Below are 18,466 nucleotides of genomic sequence, written 5' to 3'. Positions count from 1 at the left end.
TGAAATGAGAGCACATTTGTGAGAGTGATAAAGAGCTGCAGGGGATGGCAAAGAGTCGAGCTGAAAAGGAAAAACAAGAAGGCAAAGAAAAGCCACGGCTGTGCTAATTTACACCACGCGTCAGGCGCAGACTGATGTTGACAACACGCACATGCATGTCTGAAAAAAGACTTGTTGATTCTGACTTGGCTGTTTTCATTCATGTCGCAAAGGCACAAATCAGATATTTACGAATTAGGATCACATCCTGACCCAAGTAGGCTTCAAAAAGTGTTAGATTTGAATTTAACTTTGACGTCTGGCAGCTCACAGACTGTCTTAATTCCCCTCTGTTGTTGTTTGGGTCCATTTATGTAGTCATATTTTCCGACGCACCTGTCACACACACACACACACGTGTTTGAAATTATAAAACAGCTTTGTGCACTGAACGGATCCTTGAAGAATTCAAAGCGGCAGTCACAACATTTCAACAGGTTAAACATTGGCACATTATAATTAGTTTCAGCTTTAAGAGTGCTAAGTGTTTGGATGCAGCAGTCGGCGAGGGAATAGGGAACTTACTGAGGGACAAAATAAATCAGGAATGCACTCAGGTAATAAATTGGTTTTTGCACCACAGCCCACCTTTTTTACATGTTGACGATTAGGATGATTGTTTTCTTTTTCCCCTCCCAATAAAGGTGGAGAAAACAAGATCAAACTGCATTCTTTATGCATCACAGACACTCAGAGGTCCTGTAATGTTTTGTCAAAAAGGGAGACAGGGTGCCTGATAAAGTCAGAAAGCCCCAAATAGAAAAAAATGTAGAAGAAAGAGGAGGCCGGGTGTCTGACGGAATCTGTATTGACGCAAAGAGACAGGCATAAAAATAGGTAGAGACGTGGAGAAGAAGAAAAAGGAGGCCCCGACTGCATCCTAAGAAGATTAGACATGCAGTGATGTGACGCTAAAGAGAGAGAAAGAAGACATTTTGACTTCATATCACACGAGTAATAGCTTTAAAAGAACAATCAGATTAAATGTCGGAGCTCAATCACAGCACGCCTCCCTCTGCCTCTCCTCAAAGCATCCTTCGTGTCAGACTCACTCAGTGTTCGTCCGACATGATTAAGGAGTGACACCACCAGCGCTCTGGAATCAGCTGGCCGTGAGTCAGCCGCCTGCTGCTGAGCTCCCCGAGGAGCAGGGTGGGGGGAGAGGTCCGGGGGTCGCAACGACACAGAAACTGAACTCTGAGTCAGTTCACATGTCGCTGCAGATGCTGCTGATTGTCCCATCGCTGTGATGGGCTGGAGGTGAGGAGGGGGTGAGGGGGTGAGGGAGCCACACTGAGGGATGGCTCAACAAAAATCTAATAGGCGTCTTCCCTCTAATGGTTATTCAGGCACTGATATCTTGGCGGGGGTCATAAGGCCCGTCTCTCTGCGAGTTCATGCCTTGGTTCTCGCCTCTCTTGGCTAACACAGAACCTCAGGGCAGGTTTCTTTAGCTGCACTGTGGGAGTGCCACACACACACACACACACACGTTTATGCAGGCCTGATTGATTTTTCATCGCCCCGTCGAAGTCTAATGCGTCCCAAAGTGTTTGTTTTTGCTTGAGGGGCAAAATTGTCCATCATTGGTTGAGAACAGGAGGGGAACAAAGGCTGAACAAAAATAGAAAGGAAAGAGGGGAGGGAGATGCGACAGCTGGGGAAATTGAAATGATTCTGAAGAAGAAAAAAAAACTGTGTAACCCGACGGGGATTGGGTCCTCATTTCAAAGAGGGAGCGGGCGGTTAGATGAGGAAAGTAGGCGAGAGGAGGCAGACTTTATGAAAACATTTCTTCTATTATACCTCTCAGGGAGAATGCGATAGCTAGGTGTGAGCAGACATACAGATTAATGGATAGCACGGCAGTGTTTCCGTGTGTTTCTGTGCACAGGAGAAGGCGGGAAAAATGTTTTCAACCACATAATCCCTGGATGAAAAAAGGCAGTGTGTGTGTGTTGCTTTACAAGCTGCTTAACATCATGAATATTTTCATTCCATGGTTTTATCTTTTGTTAAATTAGAGATGAGGTGTGTGTCTCTGAGGTTCGTTGAGAGGTTGCCCACCAAAATAAGACGTTACACAACTGCTGGCTTCAACAAAAACAAACAAGCACACAAACAAAGGAGGGGAATGCTTCCACAGCAGTTTTTACAGTTCTTCGGTGCAAACTTTGTTTGATGGTGTTCTGGGTGGGATTAAAAAATATTTGCACAGCACACAAACACGGACACGTTTCCAGTCCACACTACCAGCTGAGAACAAAAGACATTAAGCTCATTCTGTAAGTGGAACAAAAACAAGACGGAAGACAAAAATGTAAGAACGTAAGAGGATCGAGTTTAGAAGCAACGAAACATAAGCTGACAGCTTATGATATTAAAAAAAAGAAAAGCTGTGAGAGTTTAAACTGCAATATACTGATTATGACACACACATAACTTGTGGAGCACAGTTGTACATGCAGAGCGATGAGGTGAAGCTGCAAGGCTCCCGACACTGAACTCCCCACAGCTCCACCCTCCACTGTCAGCAGTTCTGGAGCCACTTAAATCCTCATTTTGGGTCCAGTATTTGTTGTTGTAGCTCCATGTGTGGTCTCCACCTGCTCCAGCTCTTCACATGTTTCATTTCACATGTTACTGTCGTCATTTTTTAGCTGTAGCTGCTTCAGCCTTATCACCCTCTTTCTTCTTCTTCTTTTTTATTCTTCCGTACGTTTTTTGGTGCAGCGTATCTTCAGCATATATTGACCAATTTCAGCCATTCAACAATCAAAATTGGACATTCCGGGTCAACAAAAATTATAGTTTTTCAAATATTAGGCAATTTCAGCATCATCTGCCAAATGTATCTCCTACAAATTTCAAGCTACAGACTCCATTTTAGTCTTAAAACGCTCATTAGATGCTGCTCTGTCAAACTTGCATTCAGAATTTTCTAATTCCGAATTGTTTCCGCACGCCAGGCTCTCAAAGTTGGAGTGGTTTTTGAGGTCTCCTCTGCTGTTACCATGGTGACAGGCTAACACACAGAGGCATACACAGAGGCATACAAAGCTCTGAATTGCTCTGATACTCCAGCAATTCAGATCAATCCTTCAGCTCAATCCTTCAGCCAACCATCACACAGAACCTTTGGATATGAGGTGAAGGATCCGCCTGATGCACCAAAGAATAAGAATGAGCCTTCAGGATGTAACTGGTCTGCAGGTGTGTCCTGTGAGGGATGCGGCCCCTGAACTGAGACATAGTATCATAGCCGCTCTTAAACTCACAAACACACTGAGAGTGTTGTGATGCTGCTGCTGCATGAATCATCATTTTGAATAAATGTAAAAGGGGTCCTGTGCTCTGGCAGAGCTTGACGGTAACGTTTACGTGTCATGGGTCTGATTATGTGACTCACACAAAAATAGAATACGTGTTCATTGATGAATGGCTCTGCGGCGTGATCTCTGAGCACTCATGCATGCTGGGAATGAGTCAGTCGCTGCAAATGAGTCAGGTATGCATATACTCTCATTTTATCATTTATACTTGTGTGTGTGTGTGTGTTCTGCTCAGCTGCACTGATCCTTAACTCCTGTCCTGTCATTACGTGGTTCGAGAGGATTAGCATCATGGTGATCCTGCTCAACTGTGTGACGCTGGGCATGTACCAACCCTGTGAGAACATCGACTGCACCTCGGACCGCTGCCAGATACTGCAGGTAAGGCAGACCACTGTGTGTGTCTGTGTGTGTGTTAGAGCAAGATGTTGTCACACTTGTCTACTGTCCATCTCTGCACATTTGCTTATTTTTTATATACTTTTAAGGACAGTCCGAGCTCTTCACAGCTCTTATTTTGGTGTTCTGACACGTGCAGGTGGTGTTTCTGCAGTGAGAGGACTTACTAACACAATACTAGTAGGTATCCTCTGGAGAGGCTGTGGGGACTGAAACTAAGAGTCAGCTTTTACTTTGAGCCAGTTTAACAAACCCTGAACTCTCAGCTGGAGCTCTGTGGTCATTTTCTTGGTTCACTGATGGTCTGTGTGCATTTACATAAAGGAAGATGATCTGCATTTTATGTGGAACTGAATCCATAAGGGAACAGGTAGTTATTATGGAAAGACCTTGCTAACCAGCTGACTAGCTGTGCTGGTACACAAATGTAACACACAGAGACCCCTGTGGAAAGATGTGAACAACATCAAATATTTAAAATAAACTCACGTCTCTTCTTGTCACTAATCTCTCTACACTGTGATGCTGCAGATGGAGTTCCTCCCTCCTGCGATGTTTATGTTTCCTTCTCCTCTCTGAACAGGGAATTTTATTTATTTTAATATTGTGGTTGTAGACAGCCACAAACATCTCAGATTCTAAAGCGCTATTTACTGCTTACTCTAGAGTGTGTTGTATGTTGAAACATACTCCCGCACACAGCACAGATGATGTGAAGATACATTTACTGAAGAAAAACCTCAGGGTCTGCTCTCAATGATCTGATCCTAATCTGATCCCATCATCAGAGTAAATCTTCCTCTTTCCCTGTGACAGGTTGAGGTGAGAGCTCACTTTATGTGTTTCAGATTGTTAATACGCTGCCATTGTTTGTTTTGGGCTGCTGTGGGCGCTGGCTGATGGCCAGCTGGCCGAGGCCTCCTCCTCCTCCGTGTGCAGCTCTGGGATTGTAATTGCTTTGCATTGAGGTAAAATTTGGCAGGCTCAATTTCAGGTGTGACAAGGACGACCTAATTCTGCTCAGATGCATTCAGGGGCCGCTTACTGAAAGTGTCTCTGCAGGTTTTCTGTTGATTGTGCTGCTGTATCTCAGATGCCTACAGCACATTAGCAGGGATTATAATATAAAATAAAGCCCTGAAGACCAGACTGTAACAGGTTTATTTATCTCACTGGATTTACTCGTTGTTGCTCAGAGATTAGGAATTGTTTTAAAGCCGAGTCTCTTTCCTTTCTAATGTCGTCTTTACTCCTTGCTGTGCTCCTCTTCCTCTCCTCCTTCCTCCATCTTTTGTCTCTAACAAGCATATTGTCTCCCCAGGTGGTGTGCGGGGTCCTGTTCTGCTGGTTGCTAATGGAAACAGGAGGGATTTTGCTGACAGGGCTCAGATAGTTAAGAGTGGCCCTCACATGCTTCCTTTGGCCCTCTGCTGAACACACAGCGTCCCCTCCTCGCCACCAGGAGGCAAAAAAACAAAAACAGTGTAGATCGGTTCAAGTTTTTTCTGCAGGGGTTAAACTGTGATATGTAATGAGGCAGAGGCCTGAGTCTCGATGGGGTCTGCACCAACATCAACAGCTTACTTTATTATGTTTCCGTAGTGTTAGCATCAGAATCTCACCCAAACATATTGTCTGTTTATGAGCTGTAACAAACACACCAAATATGTTTTTCTATATGCATCCTTAAGGATCAATATTTGATCATATTTCTGTCCATGTCCCACCCACAAACACAATCCCTCCTATCTGTCCATGCTTCTTTTTTTTGTCTTTGTGAAATGGGTCTGGACTCCCTCCCCTTTATATAAACTTCCACAAACCCTTCCTACAGTAGAACCAACAACATTCACCGGTGTACCTGCTCCACAACATTTTGGATGTCTGTTGTTGTTATTAGCCTGGTTGTCAGTCTGCCTACGGAACTCCAACTCAAGCCCACAGAGACCAGACAGTGAAAGTGTTGCTCATTACAATCTCTGTGTGGCCAAAATTAACGGTGTATTACACAGTATCAGTGAAAGCTGGACAAAAAAATGTTGAAATTGTTGGTGAGGAAGTTGTCCATCATCTGAGGCCAGGTTCAACGCTCAAAGTAGAGTCGCTGCTTCTCCACTCTGAGGTCAGGTGCTTCAGGCAGGCACCTCTAAGCATCTCCAAGCTGGACTGGGATCCTCCAAGAGGAGGTTGGGTCAGGACCACCCAGTTACACCCTGTAATTATATATGTAAGTTTACAAGTGCTACAGGGGGGGAGACAATCCCAACACTCATGGGTGCAGGTTGTAGGCATCCACTGCCCGTCCTTCCACCTGAGCATGGCAGAAAAAATGGCTAATTTATGTAACAGGTGACTATCTGATAAAATAACTGAATGGCTTATGTTAAAATAGATTTAATTTCATGACTTTTTCATGGATGAGTCAGGGAGGTCTGCACATCTCTGCGCCCCCTGTTGCTACTGTGACCCTAATGGACTAAAGCACAGAGTTAGAGATTCTCTGCCGGCAGCCTAAAGTCACTCACTTGTATTGGTAGATAAAAAGAAAGTTTGTTCTGCCTAAAATTGATTTTCTCATCAGATCCTCACCTGTCAGAGCCTCAAACTGAGCATTTGTCTCTTTGGTTTGATTGTCAGTGATGGTCCACCATGGCTCTCCTGATGACCTACTTACTGCGTCCTCTCCTGCTGTGGCATAAGCGGCACACTGACAGCTTCCACACCGCGGCTCCCATTTCACATCATGAAAGGGCCCATCACACGACAGCCGCCGCCTCTTTACAAATCATGTTGATGATGAAGGCTGATAGGCTGACTGAAGAGGAAGCGGGCCGCAGTGACAAATAACTATGATGAATTCATTCCCCTTTCACTCAGAGCGCCGCACAACAGGGACCTGACTGCAGCCAGCAGCCTGTGGGATTACATGTGATGCGTGCAGGCTGCATTATTTATCAAAACATCATTTAAACAGCATGTGAGACTGTTTTTCTCTCATTGAACGCTGCCAGCTCGCTGGGTTTGAGCTGATTCATGAGCTTTTCTCTGGGTGAGCGTGAATGAGCACTGATGGAACACACATGTCAGCTTCAAATGCATTACAAGGAGCCATATATGAACACAAAGCCTATCAAACAGCACCTGCAGCGTCATGCTGTCGACTCACCCATCACCTCCATCTCAGCGTCATGTTGTGGGACAGTGCAGCTGATCTTGTTAAGGTGCAGTCTCCAGGACGCATTAATGGCTGTCCTTAGATTGTTCTCAAATATGCCAAGATTTTAGGTTAGATTTGGGGGATCAAAGGTCATTAAATCAAATAAATCAACGGAGTCTAAGAGCCTAATTTTTCTCTCCTAATTCTTCACTTCAAAGTTACTTTTAGACAAGTCGTGTTTATTTGGGGAAAATCAAAGATATTAACTAGAAGAGTTTTTTATCTGTTGAGGCCCTCTCAGAAGGAATTTAAGCCGTTGTTTAAGCCAACTTGTGCTGTGGTTACTTCTTCACCTGGTGGGTGTGGTTAAGGGAGTGTACTGCGTTGCTCCCTCGTGACCACATTTCGTATGATTTTCCTCACTTCACACATGTTGGAGAACAAGCTGTCTTGATTTATAGAATGGTTTCTTTCTTTTCAAACGTGTCATTAATGTTAGAAATCCTCCCCTGCAAACACCACCTTGCTCATTGTTCATCAGAGCTGAGTCTCTGGTGGTCCAAATATACCACATACCCGCGTTTTCCAGCCTGCTGTGGCTTTTTATCAAGTCTGTCATTTAACTTCTGCTTGAAACCCAGAGCAGATAATAACCTTAAAGTACTTGTGGAAAATTGGTCTCCCATTGCAGCGAGTGTTTATTGCTTTTGAGTGCACAAACTGTGCTGCAGCATTCAGATGGGCTGAATACCCTGTACTGTGTGAGTACTGCACGTCTTCAGCTTATCCATATTTATCTGTCAATTGCTGCTGAAGTGTATTGAACCGTCAGCTGTAGCTGGCTGAACATTCTTATTTATTTTACATTTATATTTGGACTGGAGAGTAATCATTGGAGTTAATGCAGTGTTTTGCTGCCTGTGGATGGATGACAGATGATTTTTCAGCGAGCAGCCACAACTCCATTTGAATTTCTCGGCCTTGGAAAGCTGTGTGAGTTATGTGGTGTAGGAATATGTAACAAAGAGCAGGCGCAGTCATGCAGCCTGGGGCGACGCACTGGGAGAACAGTTTTGTTCTGGAAACACAATAGGCGGTTTAGCTAGTGATCTTAACATTATATTGTAAGCAGGACATCCTTCCGCTTTCCTCTTCACGTCTTCTTGCAGCGTGGGCTCATTCTGACTGATTCTGTGTGTTTTAAATGAGGAGAAAACGCAGAATCAGTGTTGAGCATCACTTTTTTTTTAATCATAATCTGTGGTGGTTAAAAGGGCTCTTGGTAGGAAAGTAACTGATTAGACAGGTCCTGTGAGGCTGCTGGAGTGTGAACAGGCTGCATTTGAAGTGTTAAAATTGTTTTCAAAAAGTGGAAACATACGAAAACAGAAGGTCATACTTTGTGTTTGAAGTGTTTGAAAAGGTCCAAGTGAAAAACAAAAATTGCTTGAAGTCTGAGAGGTGATCACGTGTGCAGTTTCATTTCTCAGTCTTTCAGGTTTTATCGAACTAGCAAAGTGTTTATTTTCTTTCCTGAAGTTTTACTTTTTTTAAAACTCAGACAATTTGTTTTCAGTGGAGAGCGAGCGGCTCTTCATTCACTGGAAAACAGAGCTGGAAAATTGAAGAGGGACTTTTTGTCAACAGCTTGAGTCGAGTCATTTCATGAGCACAGCAGACGCAGCAGATGCCTGGTCCATGTGTTTCAACTGAAATATATCAAAAGCATATTTTTTATTCTTTGTGTTTATTTCCCTCCCCTCTCTCTCTGTCTCTGTCTCTCGGTCTCTGTCCTCGCAGGCCTTCGATGCGTTCATCTACATCTTCTTTGCCTTGGAGATGGTGGTGAAGATGGTGGCTCTGGGGATCTTTGGCCGTCGCTGTTACCTGGGAGACACCTGGAACAGACTGGACTTCTTCATCGTCATGGCGGGGTAAGCAACTATGACAGCTCCCTTGTACCCTCCCGGAAAGCCTTAGGTGTGCACTTTCTGCCTTAGGTTTTCCAAATATCCACCTTAGGTTTTTGATGTATCCAAGGGGAAAACCTAAGTTAGGTAGGTTCAGTCTTAAACATTCCCTTCGTCCACATGGTAGGCCCAGAGGTAGATAGGTATGCTCTTTGTACTTTCTACAAGTTGGGTAGGTGCACTCTACATCCTCGGGCTTTCCATGTATCTATTTGCAAAGCCTAAGGCAGCTCAATGTATGCACAAGATAAGCCTAAGGACAGTAGGTATGTTCTTAGACTTAAGCTTTATTGCTTTAATGTCCTTACATGGGATAATAAAATAATAAAAGTCCTTTCTCAGGCTTTCTATGTATCCACCTATGTATCACCTCTTTATTCATGTAGAAAGGTTAGGTTGGCATGCTGTTGCTGCCTCAGCCTTACTTTGCACCCACAAGTAAAGTTTACATTGTGTAGGTTTGTACTGTTAAAAGCCTAAAGACAGACAGTGATACACAAAGACATTTACTCCTGTTTTTGTCATGTCATGACATGCTTTTATTTTGTTAACACAGAGTGATTTGTTGTTTTGGCTGAGTGGTTGAGAACCCTGTCGTTTTTTCTGTCCACAAACTGATTGTCCAATCAGAGCGCTCTGAGTGAGACGACCTTCAACAGACTGCTTATTATATTACCGATACTCAAATGAGTATCCGAGTCAGAGAAGATGGAGAGTAACACACACACAAAGAGAGAGAAAGAGCGAGAGAGAGAGAGAGAGAGAGAGAGAGAGAGAGAGACACATACTGGGAAACAGAAACACACACTAGATGGATGCAAACACACCTGCTCAAAAACCTGCTGTGAATAAGGTGAAATGAGAGGCTGAGACATGGGTGATGAAGTGTGCGTGTGTATTCAAGCTGTGGGAACATACTGTAAATATACGCCTCCTTTTTAGTGACTTGATTTAAGGTCAGAGTAACTGTTAGTTTAAGTCTGTAGGAAATGAATGTAAGCCAGTGTGCGTGTGTGTGTGTGAGACAGATAGGCAGAGTGGCCTGTATAATAGCACACAAACAACGATAAGGCTGCAGACTACCAGGGCAGGTGGAGGGACATTCATCTTCATTTGAGCTGAGTCAGTTCTTCCCCAGTGGATACTCATACTCTCTCTCTCTCTGTGTATGTGTGTGTTTGTGTGTTGATGACTCAGATTATGCCTTCTGAGTTGGTTTAATCTGTGTGTGAGTGAATGCCTGGCTCTTCCTTCTGGCAGCTTCCATTAGATTAGGGCTAATTGCAGAGGGCAGTTCTGCTATGAGCTCCATGTCTCTTACCCCCAGGCACCGCCATACTATCCTTCACCCTCCTCCTCCTCCTCCTCCTCACTCTCTGTCTTTTCTTTCTGACACACTCCCCTGTCATCCCCCCTTTAACTCTCCCAAACAGACAGTCTGCTCTTTGCCTGTAATCCACTGCACTGAGACTTATTCTCCCCTCCCTGTCTGGTAGCAGCAATAATAACATAAAAACCTTTTTGATCCAGCGATGAAGCATGACCCTGCTCTGCCTTCCATATTTATTCTAATATATGCTTACAGCAGATTGAAAGTGTCCATTCAGATATATTTGTAAGAAAAAGACTGTAGCTTGTCTTGTCTTTGTCTTGGGCCCCCTTTTTACATATTGTTGGCCTTTTATCCTGCCATGCTTTTGGTGCTGTGGGAACCAAATAACTTCAGCTAATATAGCATTAGCATCCTCCCCGCTCTGCCCTTGGAGCCTCCTGCTTGTCAACCATTTGTAGCACAGCCTAAATGGGTTCCTTTAAGGTAGTCTGTGCAAGCTTTGTGAAGTGTGGTGCTGCATTTTTACTTCTGGACTGATTACACTGACAAACCCAGATGTGTTCCAGATGTAATCTGGCCAGGAATGGAGGGACATTGTAAAGAAAGTTCAGGCTGCAGTTGGACTGGATCCTGAAACCTTGAATATATAAGATCCTCCCACAAGGTTTAACCCATGTAATGATCAAACTTGTTCCATCTCTCCTACCTTTTCTTGACTACAGTGCAGGGACAAGGTCGTCTGTAAAAGTTTGTAATGCTTCATGAAACATGTAGCCACATTTTTTAGGGTTAAAGTTGCAGCATTAACCCTCACAAACAGTCTGATTGATGGAACAGACATGTGTGCATCTCTCTGCTTCTTTTTGAGTCATCACATTATAATTGGATCACTAACAAAAACAATCTGTTGTGGCTTTTATCGCTGACCCTGTGAGCTCAGCGAGTCGCTTCCTGGAGAGGATGATGTGTGTGTTTTCAGACTCCGTTTTGACATTTCGTTCAGTCTCTCAGTGGCTCACATCACATCATTAGAGCTGGCACAGATATTATTGTTGTCTGAGGCGGGTTGTAACAACATCTTCGATGCTCTGCCTGGAAAAGCCTGCCCCCACCCTCTCCTCCAAAAAAAAAAACTGTTGTGCTCTTCTCTCTGTTTGACATTTTCATCAAGCTGTTGTGTGGCATTTCTTTCCACTGAGGAGAAAATTGGTCTTCGACAAACCTCTAAATCTTTGTTCTGTCAACTGTGGGACTCATGAACTTTACAGTTGCAGTGTGGAAATCTTACATGTAAATGTAAATTTGTTACAGTCCTGATCAAGCTTGTCAGCAGCAGGTACATTTCTGTATTTTACAGTATCCCTTTAGTCCAGTGATTCTTAACCATGGGGCCGCATGGGCCACATATACATTCAGTTCTGTGGGCCGCGAGTGCTGCAGGGCCACAATGCCTACTTACTGTCAGCTGGTTCAGATTCTGGCTTCTGTACGTAATCCTACCTCAGCGCTGCCGCTCTGTCGATGACTCTGTGCTTTGATGAAGGACAAATGGAGACAGCTTCCCTGTGGGATCAATAAAGTATCACATTATTGTAAATGACATGGTTCATCTGGGTGAGAGACAGTGAGTTTGTTGTGTTGAAGCCGGCGGACGTGCTCTGGGTGCTGTTAGCTCGTGGCTGCTCTGCTGCTGCTGCTGTTATTGTTGGTATCACGCCGCCCTGATGCTGCTGTAGCCGCGGGCACATTAATGTTGCAGAAACACACTTAACTAATACGGTGGTGCACGCGCAGAGTGCAGCCCATTCTGTCGTTCCTTGTGCGGCTCATTCGAGGTGCCTCTTTGATGATGATGATGATGATCACATTCAGATGTGTACAACACTTCCACACACACACACGCACGACACAGCGTGACCGCTCTCCTGTGAAAGTGGTTCGGGTTTGGGGGCACAAAGAGCTTAACCATGCTGTGGAAATGACTTGCTAACAGATGCCAGGCTCTGACTGAGCCACAACATCCTGCAGGCGACACTTAGAATAGAATGAATCCTTTTTTCCCGCTTGCTTTCTCTTCCTCACCTCTCTTTCATGTTATTCTCCTCTTTTGATGCTTTGTCACTTTATCCCCAAACATTTCTCCCTGCGCCTCCCTGTGCTGTAGATTTCCCATACAGCCGGCACTCACACAGCTCTGAGGAGGGTACAGGTGAGATCAAAGAATAAACACTGATGTTGGACCCTGATCTATCCATTGGACCCTGATCTATCCATTATTAGCTACTTTGGTGTTTTTTCTGCATTTTCAAAAGCACAGAACCGGGTAACTGGGTTTAAATAATCTAGAACCACATTTGCTGTTGGTCCAAGATGCAGGATTATGGTGAAAAGAGGGGGGTTATCATTTAATCTGACTAATCCAAAGAAAGAGAAGCTTCAATGTGGATGTAAAACCAAACCAAGAGGCACATCTAGATCAAAGAATGACCACTACAGGCCACTGCCCTGTTTCAGGAGCCAAAGAACCTGGTCTTAGCCTGGAGAACCTGATCTGCACTTGCACTTGGAACCAACAGGCAAATCTGGATCCAAGAAAAGCCATTGATATTGAGGGGGGCTTGTTCAAAGTTGATCTGGTCCTGGACCGGAAAACTGGTTCAAATGACTCTTTGCTGATCTGGATCCACTGGCTGATGTTGCTAAAGGCAGGATTATGGTGAGAGGGGAGTCAGTTAATCTGATTTATCCTAAAAACAGAGAAGAAAAGTTGTATAATGTTCTAAAAAAAAATAATAACCTCTGTTTCTGTCTCTTCTTCTTCTAATATCATTCTAGGATGGTGGAGTACTCACTGGACCTGCAGAACATCAACCTGTCGGCCATTCGAACAGTGCGGGTCCTTCGGCCCCTGAAAGCCATCAACAGAGTGCCAAGTGAGACCATTTAAAGTTTGTGTGTGTGCAGCCGTCTGGCTCGTTCCCTCCTCTAAACTTGAGCTTGTAGCTTCTCTTTGTACTTGTGTATGTCTGTCAGTTCACATAAAGCCAAAACGCGTCTGCATGAAAATTCATGTATATGTATTACATCTCTGGCTTTTTTTCGTGCGTCTGCATGCCACCTGTTCCCTGTGGGCATCATTAAACATTCATCTTATGCTTAATCACACAGTCAGCTCAGGCACTGAGTCACAGCTTTATCAGATTTACAAACCATCCATTAATGCTGCTTCACTGATCCGTGTGTGACCATAACCCCGTTCCTCTCATCCAAAGCTCACTTCTTGGCCAAACTTTTAAACTTGTATTGATTTCTTTGTCTTGCTGCCCTAACAGGCAGCTCTTAATCATTGTAAGCAGCAATTAGCCCGCCCGACCTAAGTTCAGAATGTTTCCATCATTTCCGGCACTCAGATAGCAAAGCATTAGCAGCAAAGGCTAATTTTGGGTAAAACCAAAAATAGTGAAACTCTTCATCATAATAAAGGTGTTGCTTTTACAGAAGATAAAAAGGCACTGAAGCACTTTGTGTTCTTTCACTGACTAAGCCTCTCCTGAATAACAGAACACTTGAGTTCAGTTCTTATCAAGTGGCCCAGAGTTCCTCCTCCCTCGGTCAAAGAAAGTGAGAAGAGAAAATGTCTCTCCCACTTTTAAATAACGATGAAATGAGCCCACAGCAGACGGAGCTGATTGCACAAGATCCCTCTCGTGTAATTCAGTTTGGACCTTTGGGACAAATACTGTAAGAAAAGTACAGATCTCTACTGACTGAGAACAGAGACGTAAAGAAACAGAACGGGGATGAGTTTGTGGCCCCACGGATACACAGATACTGAAATTACATTGGACGATTGATAAGTTTGTGGCCTGAGGTAAAAGGAAAAGTTGATAACGTTTTTCTGCTGCTTGAAAATTACAAGTCAGCACTGTTCTCTGAGGAAAAAGACATCGGTGTTCACGCAGTCACCCACTACCTCAGTCTAAATGACGGATTTATCTGAGGAAGTCCATGAGGACATGGTGGCAACATGGTGGGCAAGAGCCGAGGGAGCTCCTTCTTCCAGCATGTTGAAGACTGCAGAGAGAGCCTGGAAGATGATCCCTGTTCTTAAAAGTTGCACTGACAAGATCCATGACATGATTTAATAATGGATCGGTACATCAGCTCAGAGCTGGTATCTACCAGGAAAGTGTCCATGCAGTTATCCACAAGAAACTCCCAATGACTGAGCTGTCAGCTCCCTGTGGGCCTGATGAGAAAATCCAGAGACAATCTGTCATTTCTGAGGAGGATCCTGAGAGATTTCTGCAGCAGGCTGTAACCATGGATCAGACCTGGGTCCACCACTTCCAACACCAGAGAGCAGAGAACAATCCAAACAGTGGAAACAGACAGAGTCTCCAAATCAGTGAGGTCTGCATCAAGGTGATGGTCTCTGTTTTCTGCTGCTGGACCACCTGGAAAAGGGTCACACTGTTACAGGGGCCGACTACACTGATCTCTGAGACAGCTACAGGAGGAAACCAACAAGATCCAGACCACAAGTCCACCATCATCCAACACCTGTTCACCTGATCTACACCCTCACACCGACGCCTCTCCAACAGGATTGAGGAGAAGGAGTTCAGTGATCACTTTCTGGATTTCCAAAAAATCCATCCAGTGTTTGGACAAGTTGTTTGGACAAGTTGTCCAAACACTCTACAACTGCTGGACTAACAGTGACTGAAGTGAAGGAAACCATAAATGGACTCAGTCTCAGTCTTATCCATCATATCCATATAAGGTTGTGCAGAAGAGACAGAAAAGACCCGTTCAGTCAGGATTATTTCTTTATACACACACATAAATCCAGAGTGACGTCCTTCCCTCTGTCTCAGAATGTCTTACTGATTTTTGCTCAGCAGTTAAGTGTCCAATCATGGCAGCTTCTTCCAATTCAGTGTAATTATCTGAAAAAGCTTTCAGTGCATGAATTGATTTCATTTTCAGCTCCAAGGACGAGCTTCCCTTCAGGTGGAACCTTAACTCAGCCCAACATTTCAGACTGCAGCGGCTCTCAGGAAGTAAAGATGTTAACTTCGTTACGCATCAAGTGTTTGATTAGAAGATATTATGTGCAGCAGAGTGCAAATGTTATTTCAGGGACAAGTGTACAGATTGTAAACAAATCTGCTTTGATTATGCGTCTTACCACAAATCTCTAGATACGTGTGTATATGCAGCAGATGGATATGCACTATTGTAGCTCACTCTACTGTTTATATGTTTTACTGTAGTTGTGTGTGTGATGTATGAATGTGCAGTAGCCTGATTCCGTCCTCCTGTGTGTGACCCCATTAGAGGTGAGGAAGCACGGGAATAAAACTATTTGTTCCTTGTTTTGTTGGATCGCTTCTTTGACCACGAGTACGCAGGGAGGGCGAGCACACCCTGACCCCTCACACACCTCAATTTGTAACCCTCCAACAAAATGGCAGATAAAAGTCCTGCAGTGTGTGTCTGTGTGTGTGTGGGTTTTTTTTTTCAGGAGAAATTGGTGTGAGATAGGAGTGTGAGACACAGCAGTAGAGGAGGAGAGGAGCTCCTCCAGTCTTGTATGAGTAGCACAGGCGGGTAGCTGTAAATGTGTTTCCACTGTGGTGCGAGGTGGAGGCATTCATCTTTATTGGGGAGCAGCAGGAGCTGAGAAACTGGTGGAGTCACCAGGAGGTGGAGACAGGTAAAACAGGCCTGATGTATGTGCTGCGGTGTCTTTTTCCTGTGGTTAGCTTTGTTTGTCTTCACTCTGTGTCTTCGTGCTTTCTTTCTTCGGCTGTTCCTATTTTTCGGCACACCCTGAGGCGCCATCTTATTCTCGTTTCTCCACCCCTCGTTCCCCTCCATCCATCTCTCCCTTTCTTCACCCAATTAGGCCTAATGGAACAGTGTCCTAATGACAAGGGCCCTGGGGAACAAATACATTTAGACTCGCCTCCAGCCGCCACTAGAGACACCACACACTGGCGACGCTGCTGCTTCCCATTTAATACTAGGTTACTAGACAAATTAGTCAGAGAGAAAACAAGACAGGTGTAAGAAAAACTTCAGGTTCCACTGCCAAATCGGTAGGTCCCGGTGAACTCTTTATCCCTTGAGGACCATGTTAGTCTGGACTTGTTTCCCTTGAGGGACCTTGCCAAGAGCATTAGGGATCCACTAAACCATAGAAGAGCCCAATTTCGGAGGGGCACCACATAAGGATGTGCTTTACAGGTCTACCAGGTACAACAAGCTGGGCTGGACACTCTGGTGCTTAGGACCTAGATTATATCTCCCATCATCAGCGTAGCTTAGCAGCACCTATGGATCCCCAAAGAGGAAGTCAATGGAGCGGTGGTGCCCTGGTTCCGCCCTGTTACCACCACAGCCCTGATGGATGAAGTGATTCAGAGAACAGATCAAACCCGTGAAGACGCCAGTGAAGCAGTAAATAGTGAAAATAGCTGACCGTGAAGAAGGACGGACTCCATTTGGGTAGCTGTCTGTGCAAAGCCAGCCTTTTGTTAATGAGCTGTCAGTGTTTGTGTTTGTTTTTTTTGTGCAGTGAATGAGCTGCAGGTGTTTGTGTTCTTGTGAATTCTGTCATCATCACCTCTCTGTCTCTGCTTCTCTGCTGTCACTCAGCCTGTTGGCGCTTTGGTTGCCGTGTTGTGACACATTAACCTACTGTTGAGTTGTTATTCACAAATCTCACCATGCCGCCGAAGAAACACAATCCTCAGCTTACAGGAGACATACACACACACACAGTAACACACACCCCCCTCTCTGTCGGCTGTCATCTTTGAATGTCCTCAAGCTAATGCCGTGTCTCTGCAACCTGTCATTGACACACACACAGGTATGCGCATCCTGGTCAACCTGCTGCTGGACACTCTCCCCATGCTGGGCAATGTGCTGCTGCTCTGCTTCTTCGTCTTCTTCATCTTCGGCATCATCGGGGTGCAGTTGTGGGCGGGGCTTCTGAGAAACCGGTGCTACCCTGAGGAGAACTTCACCCTGTGAGTTCCATCAGTGTGTGTGTGTGTGTGTGTGTGTGCACACAGATTGACAGCTCTGATGAGGGACTTTTTTTAAAATCATAAATCTGTCTCCTGGTGTTTCTTCTTTTTGCATCAAGCTACAAATCAACTGTAACCGTACGTTCTTTGCAACTGAGAATGTGATTAGATTCCAGCTGCACACCTCCATATTCATGACCCTGCAGGACGGCCTCGCCTGCTGCGTGTGTGTGTGTGACATTCAGCAGTGTTTGATTTCATTGTCTCAGTTTCCTTTTTATGCTGGCATCAGGTAAGCAGAAATGCCTCTGATGGGCTTGTTCTAATATGTATATAAGGCGCGTATGGTAGTCCGCACCTCCGTCACTGTCTCAGGTGGTGCTGACGCAGCTCATAAATGGCCGGATGAAAGGAGACACGTGTCCGCCAGCCAGCCAGCGTTGTCCTACGTGCTCTGTCCTCCCCTTTAAAGTGGAGAGCTGCCATTCACACCAACGCATGATTCACACACATTGACTGCTTGATGAGGTGAAGTCATTTTTATTTTTATTTTTATCGACACCATCAGAAAACAAATGTCTCTTCTCACCGATAAACTCCCACACATTCACTGATTAATGCAGCAGCACATTTTTCTTGTGTTTATCTCACTCTGAACTCTTTTTTTTCAATTTCATTCATTCTGCACATTATTTATAAACACAATATTAGCATATTGTTCAGGTTATGGAGGGTGCTTGAGTGCTAAATTAGAAAGGCCTTAGTGAGTTAGCACTTGAGGACTATTATGCTAAGTAAAGGGCTAGGTTAGAATGGAGTGTCGCAGTCAAGTGCAGCATTCACATGATTGTCTTACACCCTCCTCCTTTTGATCTTCACTGTTTTATTCTTCTTCCTCTTATTATTATTAATATTGCCTCATTTTTGCACCTTCGCAGCTTTGTAGCTGGAATCTCTGTTTGGGTTGTTTTGTTCTGATTAATGGAAACTGCTGCAGATGGATTAATGGATTAATGGATTAATGGAAACTGCTGCAGAAGTCTCTCAGGATCCAACTCAGAAATGGAGTACCATGTCCAACAAATGCACCCGGGTCATTGTCCCACTCTTGTCTTGAGGTTGTATCATCCTTCTAGAGGCCTTGCCTCCTTTCTGTCCTTTCTTTCTGCTCCTTGTCCCTCTCCCTCTCCCTC

General features: G+C 44.6%; 1 protein-coding gene across 1 annotated transcript in view; it reads left to right on the top strand.

Moving 5' to 3' along the window:
- Positions 1 to 18,466, top strand: part of LOC114439334 (voltage-dependent T-type calcium channel subunit alpha-1I-like) — a 111,021-nt gene that overhangs the window by 51,653 nt on the left and 40,902 nt on the right. Inside the window, exons 3-6 of the mRNA XM_028411191.1 lie at positions 3,641 to 3,752; positions 8,728 to 8,861; positions 13,066 to 13,163; positions 17,114 to 17,273. Coding sequence (XP_028266992.1) covers positions 3,641 to 3,752; positions 8,728 to 8,861; positions 13,066 to 13,163; positions 17,114 to 17,273 — 504 coding nt within the window. The remainder of the gene's footprint in view (positions 1 to 3,640; positions 3,753 to 8,727; positions 8,862 to 13,065; positions 13,164 to 17,113; positions 17,274 to 18,466) is intronic.

Source organism: Parambassis ranga, chromosome 8 (assembly GCF_900634625.1).
Source record: "Parambassis ranga chromosome 8, fParRan2.1, whole genome shotgun sequence".
Taxonomy (NCBI): Eukaryota; Metazoa; Chordata; class Actinopteri; family Ambassidae; genus Parambassis; species Parambassis ranga.
This window is presented reverse-complemented; position numbering and strand designations above follow the sequence as displayed.